General features: G+C 34.1%; 2 protein-coding genes across 2 annotated transcripts; both read left to right on the top strand.

The window, feature by feature from the left end:
* The first annotated feature begins 4,032 nt into the window (after positions 1–4,032).
* Positions 4,033–9,411, top strand: LOC116020129 (cytochrome P450 87A3-like). Its single transcript, XM_031260616.1, has 9 exons — positions 4,033–4,286; positions 5,131–5,443; positions 6,200–6,349; positions 6,435–6,683; positions 6,775–6,864; positions 7,303–7,381; positions 7,484–7,590; positions 8,217–8,344; positions 9,321–9,411. Exons 1-9 carry the CDS (start codon positions 4,033–4,035, stop codon positions 9,409–9,411), a joined length of 1,461 nt encoding a protein of 486 aa, XP_031116476.1.
* A 3,474-nt stretch (positions 9,412–12,885) lies between these two features.
* Positions 12,886–17,134, top strand: LOC116020128 (cytochrome P450 87A3-like). Its single transcript, XM_031260615.1, has 9 exons — positions 12,886–13,147; positions 13,728–14,037; positions 14,130–14,279; positions 14,835–15,083; positions 15,172–15,261; positions 15,527–15,605; positions 15,739–15,845; positions 15,983–16,110; positions 17,044–17,134. Exons 1-9 carry the CDS (start codon positions 12,900–12,902, stop codon positions 17,132–17,134), a joined length of 1,452 nt encoding a protein of 483 aa, XP_031116475.1. The 5' UTR covers positions 12,886–12,899.
* The last annotated feature ends 698 nt before the right edge of the window (positions 17,135–17,832 follow it).

Genomic DNA, 17,832 nt, shown 5'->3' with positions numbered 1-17,832 from the left:
GTATATCATTACTCTTTGACATGATATTAACAATCACATCAAAATCGAGTTATTATTAAATTTCAATTAACAGATAGAATAAAATTACTTGTAATTTTAATTCTTCAATTATTTCATACTAGTCGTTTTAATTCAACATTTTACTGTTTCAATATACCCACTAATTTTAAAATTGAAGTTTTAGTTCTTGGAGCAACATCATTAAACTATATTTTAGAGTTTTACTTAATATATGGATATATTTGTAATTTAGTTTCTTCTTTCTTTATAAGTTCGTTCGCATTCCATTTGCAAAATAAAGAATTAACAACATTCTTTCATAAAATTTACATCTTTAATTGCGACATTTCTTCCCAATTTTCTCCTACACAAACTTATTAAAATTAAGGTATTTATTTTGTTAATGGCATGTCAGACTAAAAAAAAGTTATAATTAAAGAAGAAATATAACAAAAACACTAAAATACGTATGTACTAAGTTTAATAATTTTGTTGTGCAATACTAAAATTATTTTATCTTTTTTTTTTAATTAAGAATATATTGCTATAGTAAAAAGTTAGAAACTTTTAACTAAAACGACTAAAGGAGAATAATTATAGGGTCAAAATTGTAATTTTCCTATTTTATATTTGAAGCTGGAGTCAAATAGATATCACCGCACGGCACCGTCGGCACGTACAATTGTACAAACGTGGTACCCAGGCAGGGCAGCCGCTAGAAGTAGACAAAAGAAATTAGGTATACAAACTGTGGCCACTTCCCACTTCTCTTTCTCATTATCCAGCTTGTCGCCTTGTCATAATGTCATCAACAGTTTCCCTTTTTTTTTCTTTTTTTTTTTTTTCTTCAGTAAACATGGTTGAAAAAAATCGCTAGGCGCTCGTGGAGAGTCTAGCACCTAGGACACCAAGGCGGGGATTAATCGGCGCCTAGACGCTAATATATTTATTTTATTTTATTTTTTATTTTTTGAAAATTTGTTTAAGTATTTTTAATTTTTTAAAGATTAATAATTATAAATTATATAATACTTTAGCAGTTAATACTAAAATATTAAATACAACCTAAAAAATATCTAGAGTTTGTTCAATTTAAGGTTATTTTGCCCAATAGTTAATTGGCCGATTAGGCGGCCTAGCTAGTCAGTGCTTAGAAGGTCTAGTCGGTGCCTAGGAGACCTAGGCGGTTAGCGCCTAAGCGACCTAGGCGGTCGCCTAGCCGGCCAGCCACCTAGATCACCATTTAAGGTGATATGTTAGGCGGTCGATAGGCTCCTAGGCGAGATTTTTGCAACACTGTCGGTAAATAACTTAGGTTTATTGGTTTTGCCAAACTATATATTGAACCTCATTAACTCACCTTTAGCTCATGATGAAGTAAATTAAGTCAATATAATTTTAAAACTCATCACAAAATTGTATATTTCTACGCACAATGAGTCATTCTCAATCTAGCCTTACCTTACCACTAGGAGCAAGTCTTAAGTGCAAGTCTTAAGTGAGACTTTTCAACTTCTTAAACACCTTTTCTTTGTGATGAGAGAACTGCGTGCAATTACTATTTAAAGGTGTGCACTGGATAAACTCCGCTCATGTAATTCTATATGGTGCGTCTAACCGAAAGAGAGTTGACAAAAATAGATCTCATGATGTTTTACTTGAGAATCATGTTCCACTTGAATAAAACAAATTTAATGTGCTTTTTTGTGCTTGATTTGATTACGTGGGGCTAGCTAATCTTGTCGGAATTGAATAAGTGAAGTGAAGCAGAAAACTAGAAAACAATGGTACCCAAGCACACTATTAATTTTTTTTTGTCTTCAACCTATATATACAGTATACACCCACAATATTTTTTTTACTTTGATTTCATTGGCCTGGGTTTACTTGATACACTAATATTTCACTTTTATGAAAAAAAAAATAAAAAATTTCAGCTAGTGTAATATGTTTATTAGTTGGGTCTTCAATCAAAAGATTCTTAATTTGACAATTAATCATGTCTGATGACATATTTTTACCAAGAAGAATAACTCTAAAGTTTTCTTTAGGGTAAATTGCACTTTTGGTTGATAAAATAATATTAATTTTCAATTAATTTTTAGGCAAAATTATATTTTTGGCTACTGAGTTGTTCTTGATTTGTAAATTTAGTCATTTAATTTGTTTTTCTTCTAAATTTGATCTTTTTAATTGTTTAATGAATAATGAGTTAAAATTTTAGTCTCTCAACTAACTCTTATGAGAACATATTTATATCTTTTAATATATTCTTTGTTTGCTTAAAAAACTTTCAATTAGTCAAATGGCATTTCAATACAATTTTCTCTAAGCCTTGTTTAATTTGACAATTAGTTGTTAGTGGTTAGCGGTAAACGAATTGTGTTAATTAATTGTACTAGTTGGTTTTACTAGCTAATAGTATTAGCTATTCGTAGATAAGTATTTGATAAAATTAGATGTTAATTTTAGCTGATAATAACATATAAAATTACTTTTGAGAATATAACAATAATTTATTTATTATTACAGAGTATTAATTACATATAAATGAAAAATATATTTTAATAAATATTTTTTATAATAATAAAGATAAAAATTAAAAGAACATTTAATAAAAAAATTCACTAGTTTTCATAAAGAAATACATTAAAAATAAAATAAAATAAAAATATATGGGTTAAAATAAAAAGTTCATCAAATGAGGGAAAGCTAAGGGATCTACAATTTGATAAGAGAAGCGTGATATTAAAGGGATTTGATAGTTTAACCCAATGGAGTAGCTCCAGTGGTAAGTGAGCTCTTTTTGTGGGGAGGAATTTTGGGAGAACCGGGGTTCAATTCCCACAAGTGACGATTCTCCCGGAGCGAACATGGGCCGTTTAACAGACGGAGAGAAAGACTCCGTAAATTTACCAAAAAGAAAAAAAACCCAAAAAGATAAAGTGAAAAACTACTCAAAATAACTTTTTTAAACCAAAAATGCTATTCTAAAAAATTATTTATCAAACTCCTATAGTTTGCTATTTGATAAGGTCAAACAATTAAAGTTAATAAAAAAAGTCAAAAACTATTCCAAAAAGCCATTTACCAGAATAGGCCTACATCCCTACAATTCCAATCACTATTATTTTTGAGTACTACTAACTCTATTACAATGTAATATCTGTTTATAATTACTTTCTCAATCTACTGAAGCACAAAGAATCAACAGTTGCCTCCAGTGAGGCTCGAACCCACTTCCATCATCCATGTGAGAGTATTAACCGGGATACGTAATTATAAGAAAACTGCAGCAAAATACTTAAGAGCATCCCCAATAAGGATTTGGAATTGATTTTTGGGAAAATGGCACATTTTCCCCCTATGTTATGTGCTTATAACACTTCTCCCCCTTATGTTATTAAAGTGACAGTTTTTCCCTCTCAATTATTTTTAAAGTGGTAGTTTTCCCCCCTGTAATGTTAAATTGACATTTTTGCCCATAAAAATAACTATTTAATTTCATTTATTTTTATTCTCCAACCAATTATTACTAATATGTATGGAAGATCACGGTAAAAGATTTACCAACACTTCTCACATGCCTATTAGGCTCACTTTTTGTTGGGCTACTAAATTGAAACTCACCGCCTACTTATATAAGGAGCAGTGCGAGCTTACTCAAAAACAAAACCTTTTTGACCATACACAAAATGTACTTCTCTAGTCTTCTACCATACACAAATTTGGTTAGGGGCATTTTAGGATATCAAAAGTCTTGAACCCATTTAAAACGCCAAGAATTCTAGAAACAATAATATTTTAATTTTTTGCTATCACTTAAAGTAAGCTAAGACAACTTTATTATTGGATAAAATATCATCTTCTATGAAAATTCCACATTATTTAATTTTATGAAAAGACTGTTAAAATAAATTAGTTTAAATGAATGCATTTACTCACCTTATAAATACCAGTTCTGAGAAGATAGAAAAAACACACAAAAACTTCAACCAATTTCCCACTCTCTCTCAGTCTGTGTTTGCTGCCATGGAAACAATGTTCTCCTCCTCCATGGATGAGCTGAGGAAGATGAATGTATCAGTATCAGCCATAGTGTACTCAGTTTGTGCAATGCTTAGCATTTACATTGCACATTGGATTTACAGATGGAGGAATCCTAAGTGCAATGGTGTCTTGCCTCCTGGCTCCATGGGCTTGCCTTTCATAGGAGAAACTCTTCAGCTCATCATCCCCAGCCACTCTCTAGCCCTCCCTCCATTCATCAACACAAGAATCAAGAGGTAACTTATATATAATTATTTACCATATAACAAGGCCTGTGTTTGATTTTTGTGGCATTGTTCTTATAAATAAAAGAGGCCCTACCAAAAGTATAAGCACAATCTTTGAAATCAATACAGTAAAATATATGAGTTTTCTTTTCAGTTACGGAATGGTTTTGCCATGCTCAGTTAATTAGGTCCTAATTATTAGAAGAGAGAGTGATTTGGGAAAAAACTGATGAGTTTTAGGATTAATTATAGATTTTTTTTTTGTTTTTGTTTTTTGAGCAGCTAAGTCAAAAGTAAATATTGGACCCTCTAACAATTGAGACCTTGTGTTATTGCTCATCTTGCACGACATAAAATTTGGTCATGCCATATAATAATAGCCCCGTGACATAGCTCAGCAGTGAAAGCCTGAGCGTGGCTAGGGTGGCTAGCAAATGTCCTGAACGTGGGAAAATAAGCTTTGGGCGGAAGCCGTAAAGGGTCAAGTCTATCAATTAGTAGCTATGGAATTGTTAGGCGGAGGCCCCATGAAGGGCCAAGTAGCTATGGAATTGTTGGGCGGAGGCCCCGTGAACAGCCAAGTCCAGCATCGTGCTTCTCGAAAGTGTGATGCCATCTATAAAGAAATAATGTTGGGTCCTTCGCTATACAAACTATAGCTTTTGGCACCGGTTTGAGTCCAGCAAGTGCCAAAACTGTGCAGGTAATAAGACAGCCAAGTCCAGCAGCGGTCTATAGCTTTTCGTGTAATAAGCAAGCACTCAGATCACTGTGTCACTGAAGCAAATCCCGTGATTACAAACTAATTATTGTGTTTTTTTTTTTTTCTTTTTGTGTGTATTCTTGATTGCAGATATGGATCAATGTTTAAAACGAATGTGGCGGGCAGGCCAGTGATCGTATCAGCAGACACTGATTTCAACAGTTTGATTCTGAAACAAGATGGGAAGATGGTGGAGACATGGGCCATGGACACATTTGCTCAAGTGTTTGAGAACCAGGAGATGCAGTCCTCCATGAAGTATATTAGGCATTTGGTTCTGAACCACTTCGGGGTTGAGTCCCTCAGGGACAAACTCCTCCCTCAGATTGAAACTTTCATCAATCACACCCTCCACAAATGGTCTACCCAAGATTCAGTTGAAGTCAAAAGTGCAGCCATCACTGTAAGTTTATGCATGCCACAATCCACCATCATAACCCATAACATGTTATTGTTAGGCCAGTAAAGGGCCAAGTCTAACAAATTATAACAAGGAGTATTGTTGGTCGAAGACCAATGAAGTGTCAAATCAAGCACCTTGCCTCTTAAAAATGTGGAGGGTACCGCCCAAATACTTTGGCTTTTTGAGCGAAAATTTGTGAAATTTCGAACTGTCAAAATGCTTCTAATAGGTAGCTGGAGACTTAAATATTATTGTTGGACAATATTTAGTAATACTTACCATTTTGCATTTCACCTACCAGTCAATTCAATTTTCTGTCCACGGCTGTGCATTGGACGGAATTTACCATTTAATGTCGGTCGGAATTTCCGTCCAACAGGTGAGTGTTGGAAGGAATTCAATTTTGTCCAACTTTCCGTACATTCTTATTTGTGACAGAAAGTTGTGATTTTTTAGAAATTACCGACCAACATTTTTGTTGGACGGAAATGTTCGACAGAAATAGCGAGATTTTCAGCAATGTATGGAAATAAAGTTGCGCATTCGCTGTGAGTTATAGCTTTTGGTGAGTGATATTAGAGCCAACAGTACACTTATAATTGGGAGGGGTAATTATTGGGCATGGGGCTGAAATCTCGAAAATATGGTGAAGGGATATAAGCAAATAATAAAGTGGCACATTTGCTGTGGCACAGTGGTAAACGCTTGATTCTAACAGTTATGCAGTAGTTAACTCTGGATTTGGGGTTATGACAGGCTGCCATTGATTTCGCTGCAAAGGAAATATTCAATGGGGATCTTGAAAATGCACCATTTAGTATCAGTGAGATGTACAGGGACCTGGTGGAAGGCCTAATGTCCTTCCCAATTAACCTCCCTGGAACCTCTCACCATAAATGCTTGCAGGTAACACATTCAAACTAACCATCCCTGAAACCAGTTTTGATCTGATGATCAATGAAATATGATTCTGATGAACATGATCGATCAGATTCACAAGAAAGTGCGGGGGGCGATGAGGGACGTGGTGAAGAAGAGGTTGGAAACACCAGAAAGACAGCAAGAAGATGTGTTGGATCATCTGATCGGAGACATGGGAACCCACAAATTCTTGTCAGGGGATTTCATAGTTCAGTTGATGTTTGGTTTACTGTTTGTGGCATCTGAATCAATCACAACCACACTGGCATTGGCTTTCAAGTTGCTGGCAGAACATCCTAATGTCCTGGAGGAACTAACTGTCAGTACCAGGTTTCCCTTAATTCATCAACACCACCGCACATCTTACATTGTTTTTATCAAAAACATAAACAAACTGAACTTGAATCCAGGCTGAACATGACACAATCCTGAAGAACAGAGAGAATCCAGATGCCCCTCTCACTTGGAATGAGTATAAATCCATGACATTTACACTGCAGGTTTGTTATTCCTTCAATCCTCCTGAATCAATTACCCCCAAAAGTAAGGAACTTGAGGGCAACCCAACCAAGTTAGTTAGACTGTTGACTTTGTAACAATAAAGTTACAAGTTCAACTCCTAATGGGAGCAGCTTATTGACTTCCTTGATTTGAGCATGTCCGCTATGAATAACCTAGGATAGTTTAACTTCTTGTGATCCTTTATCACTAGAATCACAAGATTGGATTTACCCCGTGCACAATCTTAGATAATGACTGCTAATTTTCTTCAAAATTATCACCATTTGAGAATTTAGACTATCAATAATGCCAACATCAACAATTGAGGTATTGAAATCACAAATTTTGTATAAATCAATTATGTGTTTAGTTCGGTTACGAAATCGGACTAAAGCATCGTCATTGCATATTGATCTAATAATAAGTGTACAATTCAGGTTATAAATGAAGTCCTGAGGTTAGGGAATATTGCTCCTGGATTATTTCGCCGCGCTATTAAGGATATTCATTACAATGGTATGATACCCAAACAACGTTTTCAACTTACTTACAAACATCCTAAATTGGAAACAGTTTGAACTTTATGCTTAAAATCATTATACTGTTATCCATTTTCAGGATACACTATTCCGTCTGGTTGGGTTATTTTAATTGCCACATCCGCTCTTCATCTAAACTCTGATGAATATGAGGATCCACTCGCATTCAATCCATGGCGTTGGCAGGTAAATATGCCATATATATATATATTGGCGTATGACGTAAAAGTGAGCGATTGATCTCAGTCATTCATCATGCATCATCAATGGTTAAGAATTTTAATTTTTAAAAAAATGTACTTTTCATCCCTAAATAATAGGGTAATTGTAAAATTTGTCACTAAGTGTTGATAGTGCTCACTTTTCGTCCATAAGTTATTATTGGTGTTGCACTTTTCGTCTTTTTTATTAACTTTACGTCCCTAAGTTATACTAAAGTTACAAATGTTGTCCTTAATGTTTTGTTAATAAATGAACGAAAAGTGCAATAGCAATGATAGCTTAGGGACAGAAAATAAACATGACCAACAATTAGAGACGAATTCTACAATTATTATATAACTTAAGGAGAAAAAGTACAACTTTCTAAAAAAAATAGGGATCAATTTTATAATTATTAAAAAAATTCAAATTTTATAATTAAGGGTCCACTTTTTTCCCTTAATTTCTAACAAATCTCAACGACTGGTGTACCCAAATTAATGAATCAAATTAATCTTCATTTTTTATAAAAGAGTATGTCCTCTGAACCTTCCCATAATCTTTCATCTGTCTAGTCAAGCTGATTTTATTTACTTTTTTTTTTAAAACAGAAAATCCAGCAAAATAGTGCTAATAAGCATTTCATGCCATTTGGATCTGGAACGAAGCAATGTGCTGGTGCAGAATACAGTAGGGTGTTTTTAGCCACCTTTCTTCACAACTTGGTAACAAATTACAAGTAAGTCCAAATTATATATATTAATATATTATAGTGTCATGCGTGGCCTGTAAAGGAAATTTTATTGACGAAAATATTCCAAAATAATCCAATTACAGTAATCAATCAATTAAATCAATCCAAGTGTGTGATACTGACACTAGTTAAAATCGATTTGCTTCTCTCGAGTATTAGGAGCATTGAAATGTCAATTTTTTTTATGATACAATACACTCCAACAACGGCAACAAGTATATTTGAGAACTCAAATTAAGACTAAGTGAACTTGAACAAAGGAAGACCTTGAATTTATACGAAAACGTTAGCAGAAATTTTCATAGAGTTTTTCCGTAGGAATAAAATAAGAATTTTGATGTTTCAAAAATTCTCTAACATTCTGTCATTTTTAGCTAATATTTTCAACATCATGTAGAACCGTCCATATATGGCCAAATTTCTATGCATATATAGGCAAATTATTGTGTGGATCACGTACGGTCCAAAATGATGTCATTTTGATGTAAAAAAAAAAATTGTTTAGTGCGCTAGCTTGTTAGAATAATGAACATTTTTGGGTAAGATAATGTACTTTGTGTTAGAATAATGTACTTTATATGTGTTAGAATAATGAAATTTCTGGAATACGGTATGTATTTTATGAGTTAGAATAATGTACTTAATGTGTTAGAATAATGTATTTTATATGTTAGAATAATATATAACGTACTTTATGTGTTAGAATAATGAATTTTTTAGAGTAAGATAATGTATTTTATGAGTTACAATAATGTAATTTATGTGTTAGGATAATGTATTTTATAAATTATAATAATGTACTTGATGTGTTTTTATATCGTGGTCCACACCCAGCTGTGTGGACCACGGTTCAGGCATATATATTAGGTTGTTTTTGTAGGAAGGAAAGCACATTACGGATTATTATATTTTATAATAAAATACAAAAATCATTAATTATTTGTGGGATTTTGGCATGCAGATGGAAAATGGTGAAGGGAGGAAAAATTGTCCGAGCTCCTATCATAAGATTCCCAGATGGATTTCACTTCCACATCTCAAAGAAGAACTAACAACTTCACATTTTCAAGCATGAGTTGATATATCTATATGTATGTTAGGACAAATAAAATATCTACGAAATATCACACGAGTGTAATGATCTCAAATGAAATGAAGGCTTATTATGTCAAACATTATTTCTTCCTCTATAGAGGATTAGAGTGCTAGAATGGTTGAAGACATAAAGTTGAGCAATGTGTTGTATGAGAGTAAGAAATATATCCTAGATAGGTATGTGGTGTAATTTTTCTTTGCTTAGTTATATCAGTCATATATTACTCAAGATTTATATAGTAAATGTATTTTGAGCGGAAGAGTTTAAGCATATTATTAAATTTAAATAGAATTTGGTGTAAATCAACTTGGTTGGTGTGAGCGGCCATGTACTTTCATCCCTTAACTCCTTAATAGGGGTTCGAACTCCCGACCTCTCCGAGTCCCAAATTCAAAAGGCTCACAAAACCAATCTCAATCAGAGCATTTTTTTTAGCCTAGTTAAACTCTGAACACTTATAAACTGCAAAAGAATCTCATTCGAGATTAGAATGCATCACTATAACTTACAACTCACAGTACTTAGATGCATGAACGCAAACCTTAAAGTTCATATAATGAGCACTTCATCACGTGTGTCATATTAACACATAAGCTGTAAATTACAACTCACAATACCTAGGTGTGTGAAGGCAAACATTAGGGTGCGTAAATTAGCAACTCAGGTGCGTGATGTTAGCACATAAGTTGTAAATTACAACTCACAAAACTTAGGTACGTAAAGGCAAACATTAGGGTGCGTAAAATTAGCAACTCAAGTGCGTGACATTAACACATAAGATGTAAATTACAACTCACAATACCTAGGTGCTCGAAGGCAACTAACCACTAGGGTGCTAAAATAGTACTCAATGTGATTTCATTTACACAATAAGGTGTGAGAATTTAAACCCTAAATTCCATCACTATAAATTAAAAACTAATACATAGATGATATTTTACCTTGTACAACCATCGTTGGTTGCTGAGGTTGCTCCGTTTGTGGTACATTTTCTTCAGAGTCCATCGATGAACTCAAAATACCTAGGTGCGTGAAGGCTAACATTAGAGTGCATAAATTAGGAACTCATGTGCGTGATGTTAACACATAAGATGTAAATTAGAACTCACAATACCTAGCTAGGTGCGTGAAGGCAAACATTAAGGGGCGTAAACTTAGCAACTCAGGTGCGTGGCATTAACACATAAGATGTAAATTACAACTCATAATATCTAGGTGCCTGAAGGCAAACACTAGGGTGTGTAAAATTAACACTCAATGTGATTGCATTTACACAATAAGGTGCGAGAATTTAAACCCTAGATTGCATCACTGTAAATTAAAAACTAAAAAATAGATGACATTTTACCTTGTACAGCAGTCGTTGGTTGCTCTGTTTGGGGTACATTTTCTTCAGACGCCATTGATGGTGTGTCCTTTACACCGAGTATACTGAGTATTATTTTACTGAACGGAAAAACCTTTGAAAAACATACGACTTACAAAATGGTTGAGAATACTGACCAGAAAGAAGGGAAGAAGAAAAGTAATTTTTTCTGACTATTTTACACCACAATGCGCGAAATTAAATCAAAATAACCGCTACTACATCATTAAGATCAACGGCTAAGATAATTCCATGGATTAAACATCAACGACGCGCAGCCAACCCCACAATCGCACCTGACAGTGCCAATCGCACCAAAACCGAATTTTATATACACACACACACGTGTGTGTATATGTATGTATAATGTATTTAAATATATATTTATTGATAGATAAAAAATTATAATTAATTAAATATATACATTTATATAATACATTATATTTATTAAATATAAATATTAAATAATGTGTAAAGGGTATTTTTGGTATTTGTAATATAAAAACTATTCCCAAGAGCATGGGAATAGCTAATACCAAAGCCCTTCCTAGGAATGATTATTCCCTTTGTAAAGGTAATAGTTCATTCCTAGGATTGTTATTTCATCTCAAAAAAAAAAAAGAAAAAAAAAAGGATTGTTATTCCATTGACAAAATGAACCAAACAAACAATGGAATAGGTCATTCCAAGGAATGTTACGTCGCGTTATTCCATTCATTCATGTCCTATTCCATGAACCAAACATGCCATGAAAGCATCACCAATAGTTAGCAGTCACTCTTAGGCGTGAGCATGTGCATGCAATGGACAAAGTTGAGCACGACATGGACAAACTATCAATCGTCATTGTTGAGGTTGTCCTAATAACTCAAACACTAACAACACGTTTGGTTCACGGAATGAATTTTGAGGTAATAGGAATGTTATTCCATAAGTAATGGAATAGGCAAAGAATAGAATAGGAATTGTATTCTATTGTTTGGTTCGCTGAAGGAATAGATCGACTTTAGGAATTATATTACAGTGTTTGGTTGGTTTAAGGAATAGGAATGAAATATGTTTTAAAAGACATAAATACCCTTATAAAATATGGTAGTAGTAGTAGTAATAATAATAAGGACATTCATGTTATTATTAATATTAATATTATTATTATTATGTAATAATAAAATAAAACTTATAATAATATTAATAACAATAATAAGAAAAAATGAATAATAATAATAATAATAATAATAATAATAATAATAATAATACAAAACAAAATTATATATAAAATAATTTTTTTAAAATCACAAATTAGAGTTTTTGATCCCACATTGGTAGCTTATGAAGAGAATTGAAGCTCATTTGAGCTCCTCTATATAAGAGAAGCATTATTTCTCTTTTAAAATTAACAACAGGATGAGGAAGTCTTAAAAGAGCCAAAAGCTCATTCATTTAAGGAGTCTTAATTGCTCTTAGTTACGAATTTTTTTTAAATAATATAGGAGCGTTTTGGAAAAAAGAAGATCTTTCCCCAAAACGTTATGAGGTAAAATTGAAAATAATAATATTAGGCTATTCCTGAGTTCAGACTATTCCTGAGAACTCATGAATAGCTAGAGGGGCCTAGGAATCTCTATTCCCTTAGGTCGTTCCCAGGAACAGCGGAATAGACCTATTATTGGGAATACTATTCCATTCTAGGCCTATTCCGCGAAGCAAACGTGCCATAAAAATAATGACACTGGAAATTGAATCCATTATTTTTTTTATAACAAACCAAAAATATAATTCTCCTATACCGATAATATATACAATACAAATCAAGATTTAGGCATTTGTATACCATGATGCCATCCCTTGTCCCTTATCTCTACGCCTGCAATTTATTATTCCACCCTTTAGAAGTTAGTCAATTAAATATTGGGTGATCCACTATTCCATTATTCCATTCTCCATCCTTATTCTTCCTTTTGTTCACCCCCAATCACCATAACTTCCTTACCTTATAAAAACCACCTCAGAAGACAGAAAAATCTATCACACAAAATCTTCAACCAATTCCCACTCTCTTTCAGCCTGTGTTTGCTGATATGGAAACACTGTTCTCCTCCTCCATGGATGAGCTAAGGAAGATGAATGTTTCAGCCATAGTATACTCAGTTTCTGCAGTGCTTAGCATTTACATTGCACATTGGATTTACAGATGGAGGAATCCTAAGTGCAATGGTGTCTTGCCTCCTGGCTCCATGGGCTTGCCTCTCATAGGAGAAACCCTTCAGCTCATCATCCCCAGCCACTCTCTAGCTCTCCCTCCATTCATCAGCACAAGAATCAAACGGTAACTACGCAACCAGTGTTAGGATCAAATGCTTACCGCTACGGCGCCAAAAGCTATAGCTAATAGCGAATGTGCAACTTTATTTCTTTATACACCGCCGTCACTACATTTTCCAGAGGCAGGGTGTTGAACTTGACCTTTGCCGGTCTCTGTCACCTAACTTTAATACCTTTTGTTAGGATCAGCCGATCAAGTGCTTACCACTACACCAAAAGTTATAACTAGTAGCAAAGATGCAACTTTATTTTCATATAGACCGCCATTACATTTTTTAGAGGCAGGGTATTGAAATTAAGCTCTTCACAGTCCCCGTGACCTATTTTTGATACCACTTGTTAGGACCAAACACTTACCACTAGCCAAAAGTTATAATTAATAGCAAAGGTGTACCTTTATTTCTTTATAGACTGCTATTACAATTTCAAGAAACACCTTTGGACTTGGACCTCCGCTCAACAACCCCTAGTCACCAATCGATGGACTTGACCCTTTAGCGGCCTCTGCCCAACAATCAACTCAGAATGATGACAGGAATCAGAGGAAACTAATGTGTTGTTTTTTGTTGTATTCTTGATTGCAGATATGGATCAATATTTAAAACGAATGTGGCGGGCAGGGGTGTGATCATATCAGCAGACGCGGATTTCAACAGCTTCATTCTGAAACAAGATGGGAAGCTGGTGGAGACATGGTCCATGGACACATTTGCTCAGGTGTTTGATCAGGAAATGCAGTCTTCCAAGAAGTACACAAGGCATCTGGCTCTAAACCATTTCGGGGTCGAAGCCCTCAGGGAAAAACTCCTTCCTCAGATTGAAACTTTCATCAACCACACCCTCCACAAATGGTCTGCCCAAGACTCAGTTGAAGTCAAAAGTGCAGCCATCACTGTAAGTCTATGTCACAATCCATAATCATATATTATATATATCCTCAGGGAATGAAGTTTTAATTTGCAGTAATGGATTTCGGGTTATGGCAGGCAACGGTTGATTTTGCTGCAAAGCAAATATTCAGTGGGGATCTTGAGAATGCACCATTCAGTATCAGTGACATGTTTAGGGATCTGGTGGAAGGTATGATGTCTTTCCCAATCAACCTCCCAGGAACTGCTCACTATAACTGCTTGCAGGTAATATTTCAAGTCCTTTAAACAACAATTCCGTGATTTATAGGTGTCATTACAATGTTTTTAGTTTTTTTTTTTAGAACATCCTAGGTTGGTCATAGTATTATTGTGGCAGGATAATTATTTGTCCTCTATCAACAAATCTGTTTAAATGATGTTAAATACAAGGACATAACATTTCGGTATTTATATATGAAAACATTTCATAAGCATGGAACTTTTTCAACTGTGTTCTATCATCTACCATTTTTCTATGGAGGGGCGAATTGCACTTAAGAAGACAGAGCACTCTGACCCATAAATTTGGAATTTTTCATAATATATAAATAGCAGGTCAACCCATTTTGTATAAAAAAAATATCAAAATGGTCTCGTTTTTAACGCCATTCAAACAATTTTGTTGATGGAAAACCAAAATGGGTTATACCACAATAATACTAACAGCAATAAGGTATGTAATAGAATGACACGTATAAACCTAAGACTATAAATTGATTCATAAATGAATGAAAAAATATATATGATTCTGAACTGTTTGGGAAACAAAAACATCATCAGATTCACAAGAAAGTGCGGGGGATGATGAGGGACGTGGTGAAGAGGAGGTTGGAGACCCCAGAAAGACAGCAAGAAGATGTGTTGGATCATATGATCAGAGACATGGGAACCCACAAATTCTTGTCAGAGGATTTCATAGTTCAGTTGATGTTTGGTTTGCTGTTTGTCACATCTGATTCAATCTCAACCACACTGGCATTGGCCTTCAAGTTGCTGGCAGAACATCCTAATGTCCTGGAAGAACTAACTGTCAGTACCAGGTTTCCCTTAAATCATGAAAACCACACATCTTACATTGTTTTTATCAAAAACATAACCAAACTGAACTCAATTCCAGGCTGAGCATGACACAATCCTGAAGAACAGAGAGAATCCAGATGCCCCTCTTTCTTGGGATGAGTATAAATCCATGACATTTACATTGCAGGTTTGTTCTTAACTGACTTTGATACCACTTGTTAGATCAAGCGCTTACCGAGACAAAAGTTGAATACCTAACTTCATTTCCTTATACAGTTATACTGTCATATTTTCGAAAGGTAGGGTATTAGACTTGCTTTCCAAACAATTCCCTAACCACTTGGTGCTGGGTTTGGCTTTTTATCGGCCTCCGCTCGACAATCTTGAATAAGTACCCCCAAAAAAATGCAGCATTTTACTTATTGATCTAACAATTATATTGTACAATTCAGGTTATAAATGAGGTCCTGAGGTTAGGGAATGTTGCTCCTGGATTTTTTCGTCGCGCTATTAAGGATATTCCTGTCAAGGGTACAACATTTTTTACTTTTTTTTTTTAGTACTACTGACTCTGTTACAATGTATTACAACATTTTACACTTACTTTCAAGCTTTCTAAATGGAGAAGAGTTTGAAGTTTGAGAACAATGCTATCCCTTTTCAGGGTATACTATTCCATCAGGTTGGGTTATTATGATTGCCACAGCTGCTCTTCATCTAAACTCTCATCAATTTGAGGATCCACTCGCATTCAATCCATGGCGCTGGCAGGTAGATATATTATATTCAGTGGTGCTAGATATTGTCAATATTTGTGTCAATATTACCGGGTAACAAATAAAAAATTTATGTTTTTACTTTCACATGTATAGCCAAGGCTGATTTAATTTTTGTTTTCTTCTTAATAGAAAATCCAACAAAATAGTGCTAATAAGCATTTCATGCCATTTGGATCTGGAATGAAGCAATGTGCTGGTGCAGAATACAGTAGGGTGATTTTAGCCACATTTCTGCACGTTTTGGTAACAAATTACAAGTAAGTACAAATTAGTCAATTAGACATGACAAATGAGTCACTTGTCAAAATGGGTTAAGTTTATTGGGTCAGGTCAAGTCAAGTAGCCCGCAATAAAGGCGTACGAATTTGATTTTCGAGGCCCGCCAAAAGAGGCGGGCTGTGGCACAGGGTGATCCTTTACAAACCCGCAAAATTAACTGGCTCTAAAGCCCACCTTGCCATGGGAGGCTTTGGCAGATCCCAACCCAGTTGTTATGACATGGACTCGAATCTACCTTGCAATGTGAACTCGGGGTCTATGTTCACAATTTCATAACTGCATATTCACAGTTTTATAACTTCATGTTTACAATTTCATAATTTCATGTTCACAATTTCATAGCTCTACGTTCACAATTTCATAACTCTATGTTCAACAGTATCAAAACTCTATGTTCAACAGTATAACACAGTTTTTGAATCTATATAACAAAATTGTGAATATAGAGTTCAAAAGTTTTATATATTGAGATCTAAAACTGTGAATATAGAGTTCTAAAATTGTGAACATAGATCCGAGTCCACTTTGCAAGGTGAACTCGGATCCATAGCATAATTTGCCGTCTCAAACCACTTTGATGGCTTTAGGGTATTGACATTTATAAGTTTGGACTCTAAATTTGAGAACTCATCACCGCTCATGTTCTGGAGACTTGAGATCAATCATATCGCACGGTGTGTTTCAACTGACATACAGACCTCCAAATGCTTATATATTAATGGTCACATTAGAGCCAAATTCGTACCTAGACCATTCTAGCCAATTGGGCACTTTGTCGGACCAACTAGTCCATGGCCCAATTACTATACATATATAATAAGGGTTTTTTTTTTTTTTTTTTTGTATGAAGAAAATCTAATTATTTCATTATACAACAAATATTAATTCTTTATGTTATGGGATTTTGGCAGATGGAAGATGGTGAAGGGAGGGAAAATTATCCGAGCCCCTATCATAAGATTCCCAGATGGATTTCACTTCAAGATCTCAATGAAGATCTAACAACTTCAGATTAATTTTTCTTCGATATCAATGTACATCAATATATATCGACATTATTAAATAGAATAAATATAATATACATAATTATATATAATATACATAATTATATATATATATATATATATATATATATATATATATAGAATTTTATTCAAATGTGGCCGCGCCCTTACGTGCGGCCGTGCGGTTTACACCACTCAATGTTAAGAAATGCACCACTCAATATTATGAAATGCACCACTCAATAACATTGAGTGGTGTATTTCATATTTAAGAAACACACCACTCAATGTATTGAATGGTGTATTTCGTAACATTGAGTGGTGCATTTCTTAAAATTGAGTGGTGTAAACCGCACGGCCGCACGTAAGAGCGCGGCCACACCAGAACATGACCCTATATATATATATATATATATATATATATATATATATATATATATATATATATTCTATGAATTATAATACAGCAGTCATGAAATGTGATAAGTTATCACAAATTATACACGAGAACAAATGTTTGGCATATATTCACTCTTGTGTTTTGTTAATTATATGTCATAATAAAATTTAGCAATTACAATTATTAACTTTTCTTGCTTCTATATATGTATATAACAAGGATTGGAAGTTACTTATGAATTACTAATAATGTCACTTTTTCCCATCAATTTTGACTACATTCAGCAATGTATTTCT

This window comes from Ipomoea triloba, chromosome 5 (assembly GCF_003576645.1).
Source record: "Ipomoea triloba cultivar NCNSP0323 chromosome 5, ASM357664v1".
NCBI classification, from domain to species: domain Eukaryota; kingdom Viridiplantae; phylum Streptophyta; class Magnoliopsida; order Solanales; family Convolvulaceae; genus Ipomoea; species Ipomoea triloba.
This window is presented reverse-complemented; position numbering and strand designations above follow the sequence as displayed.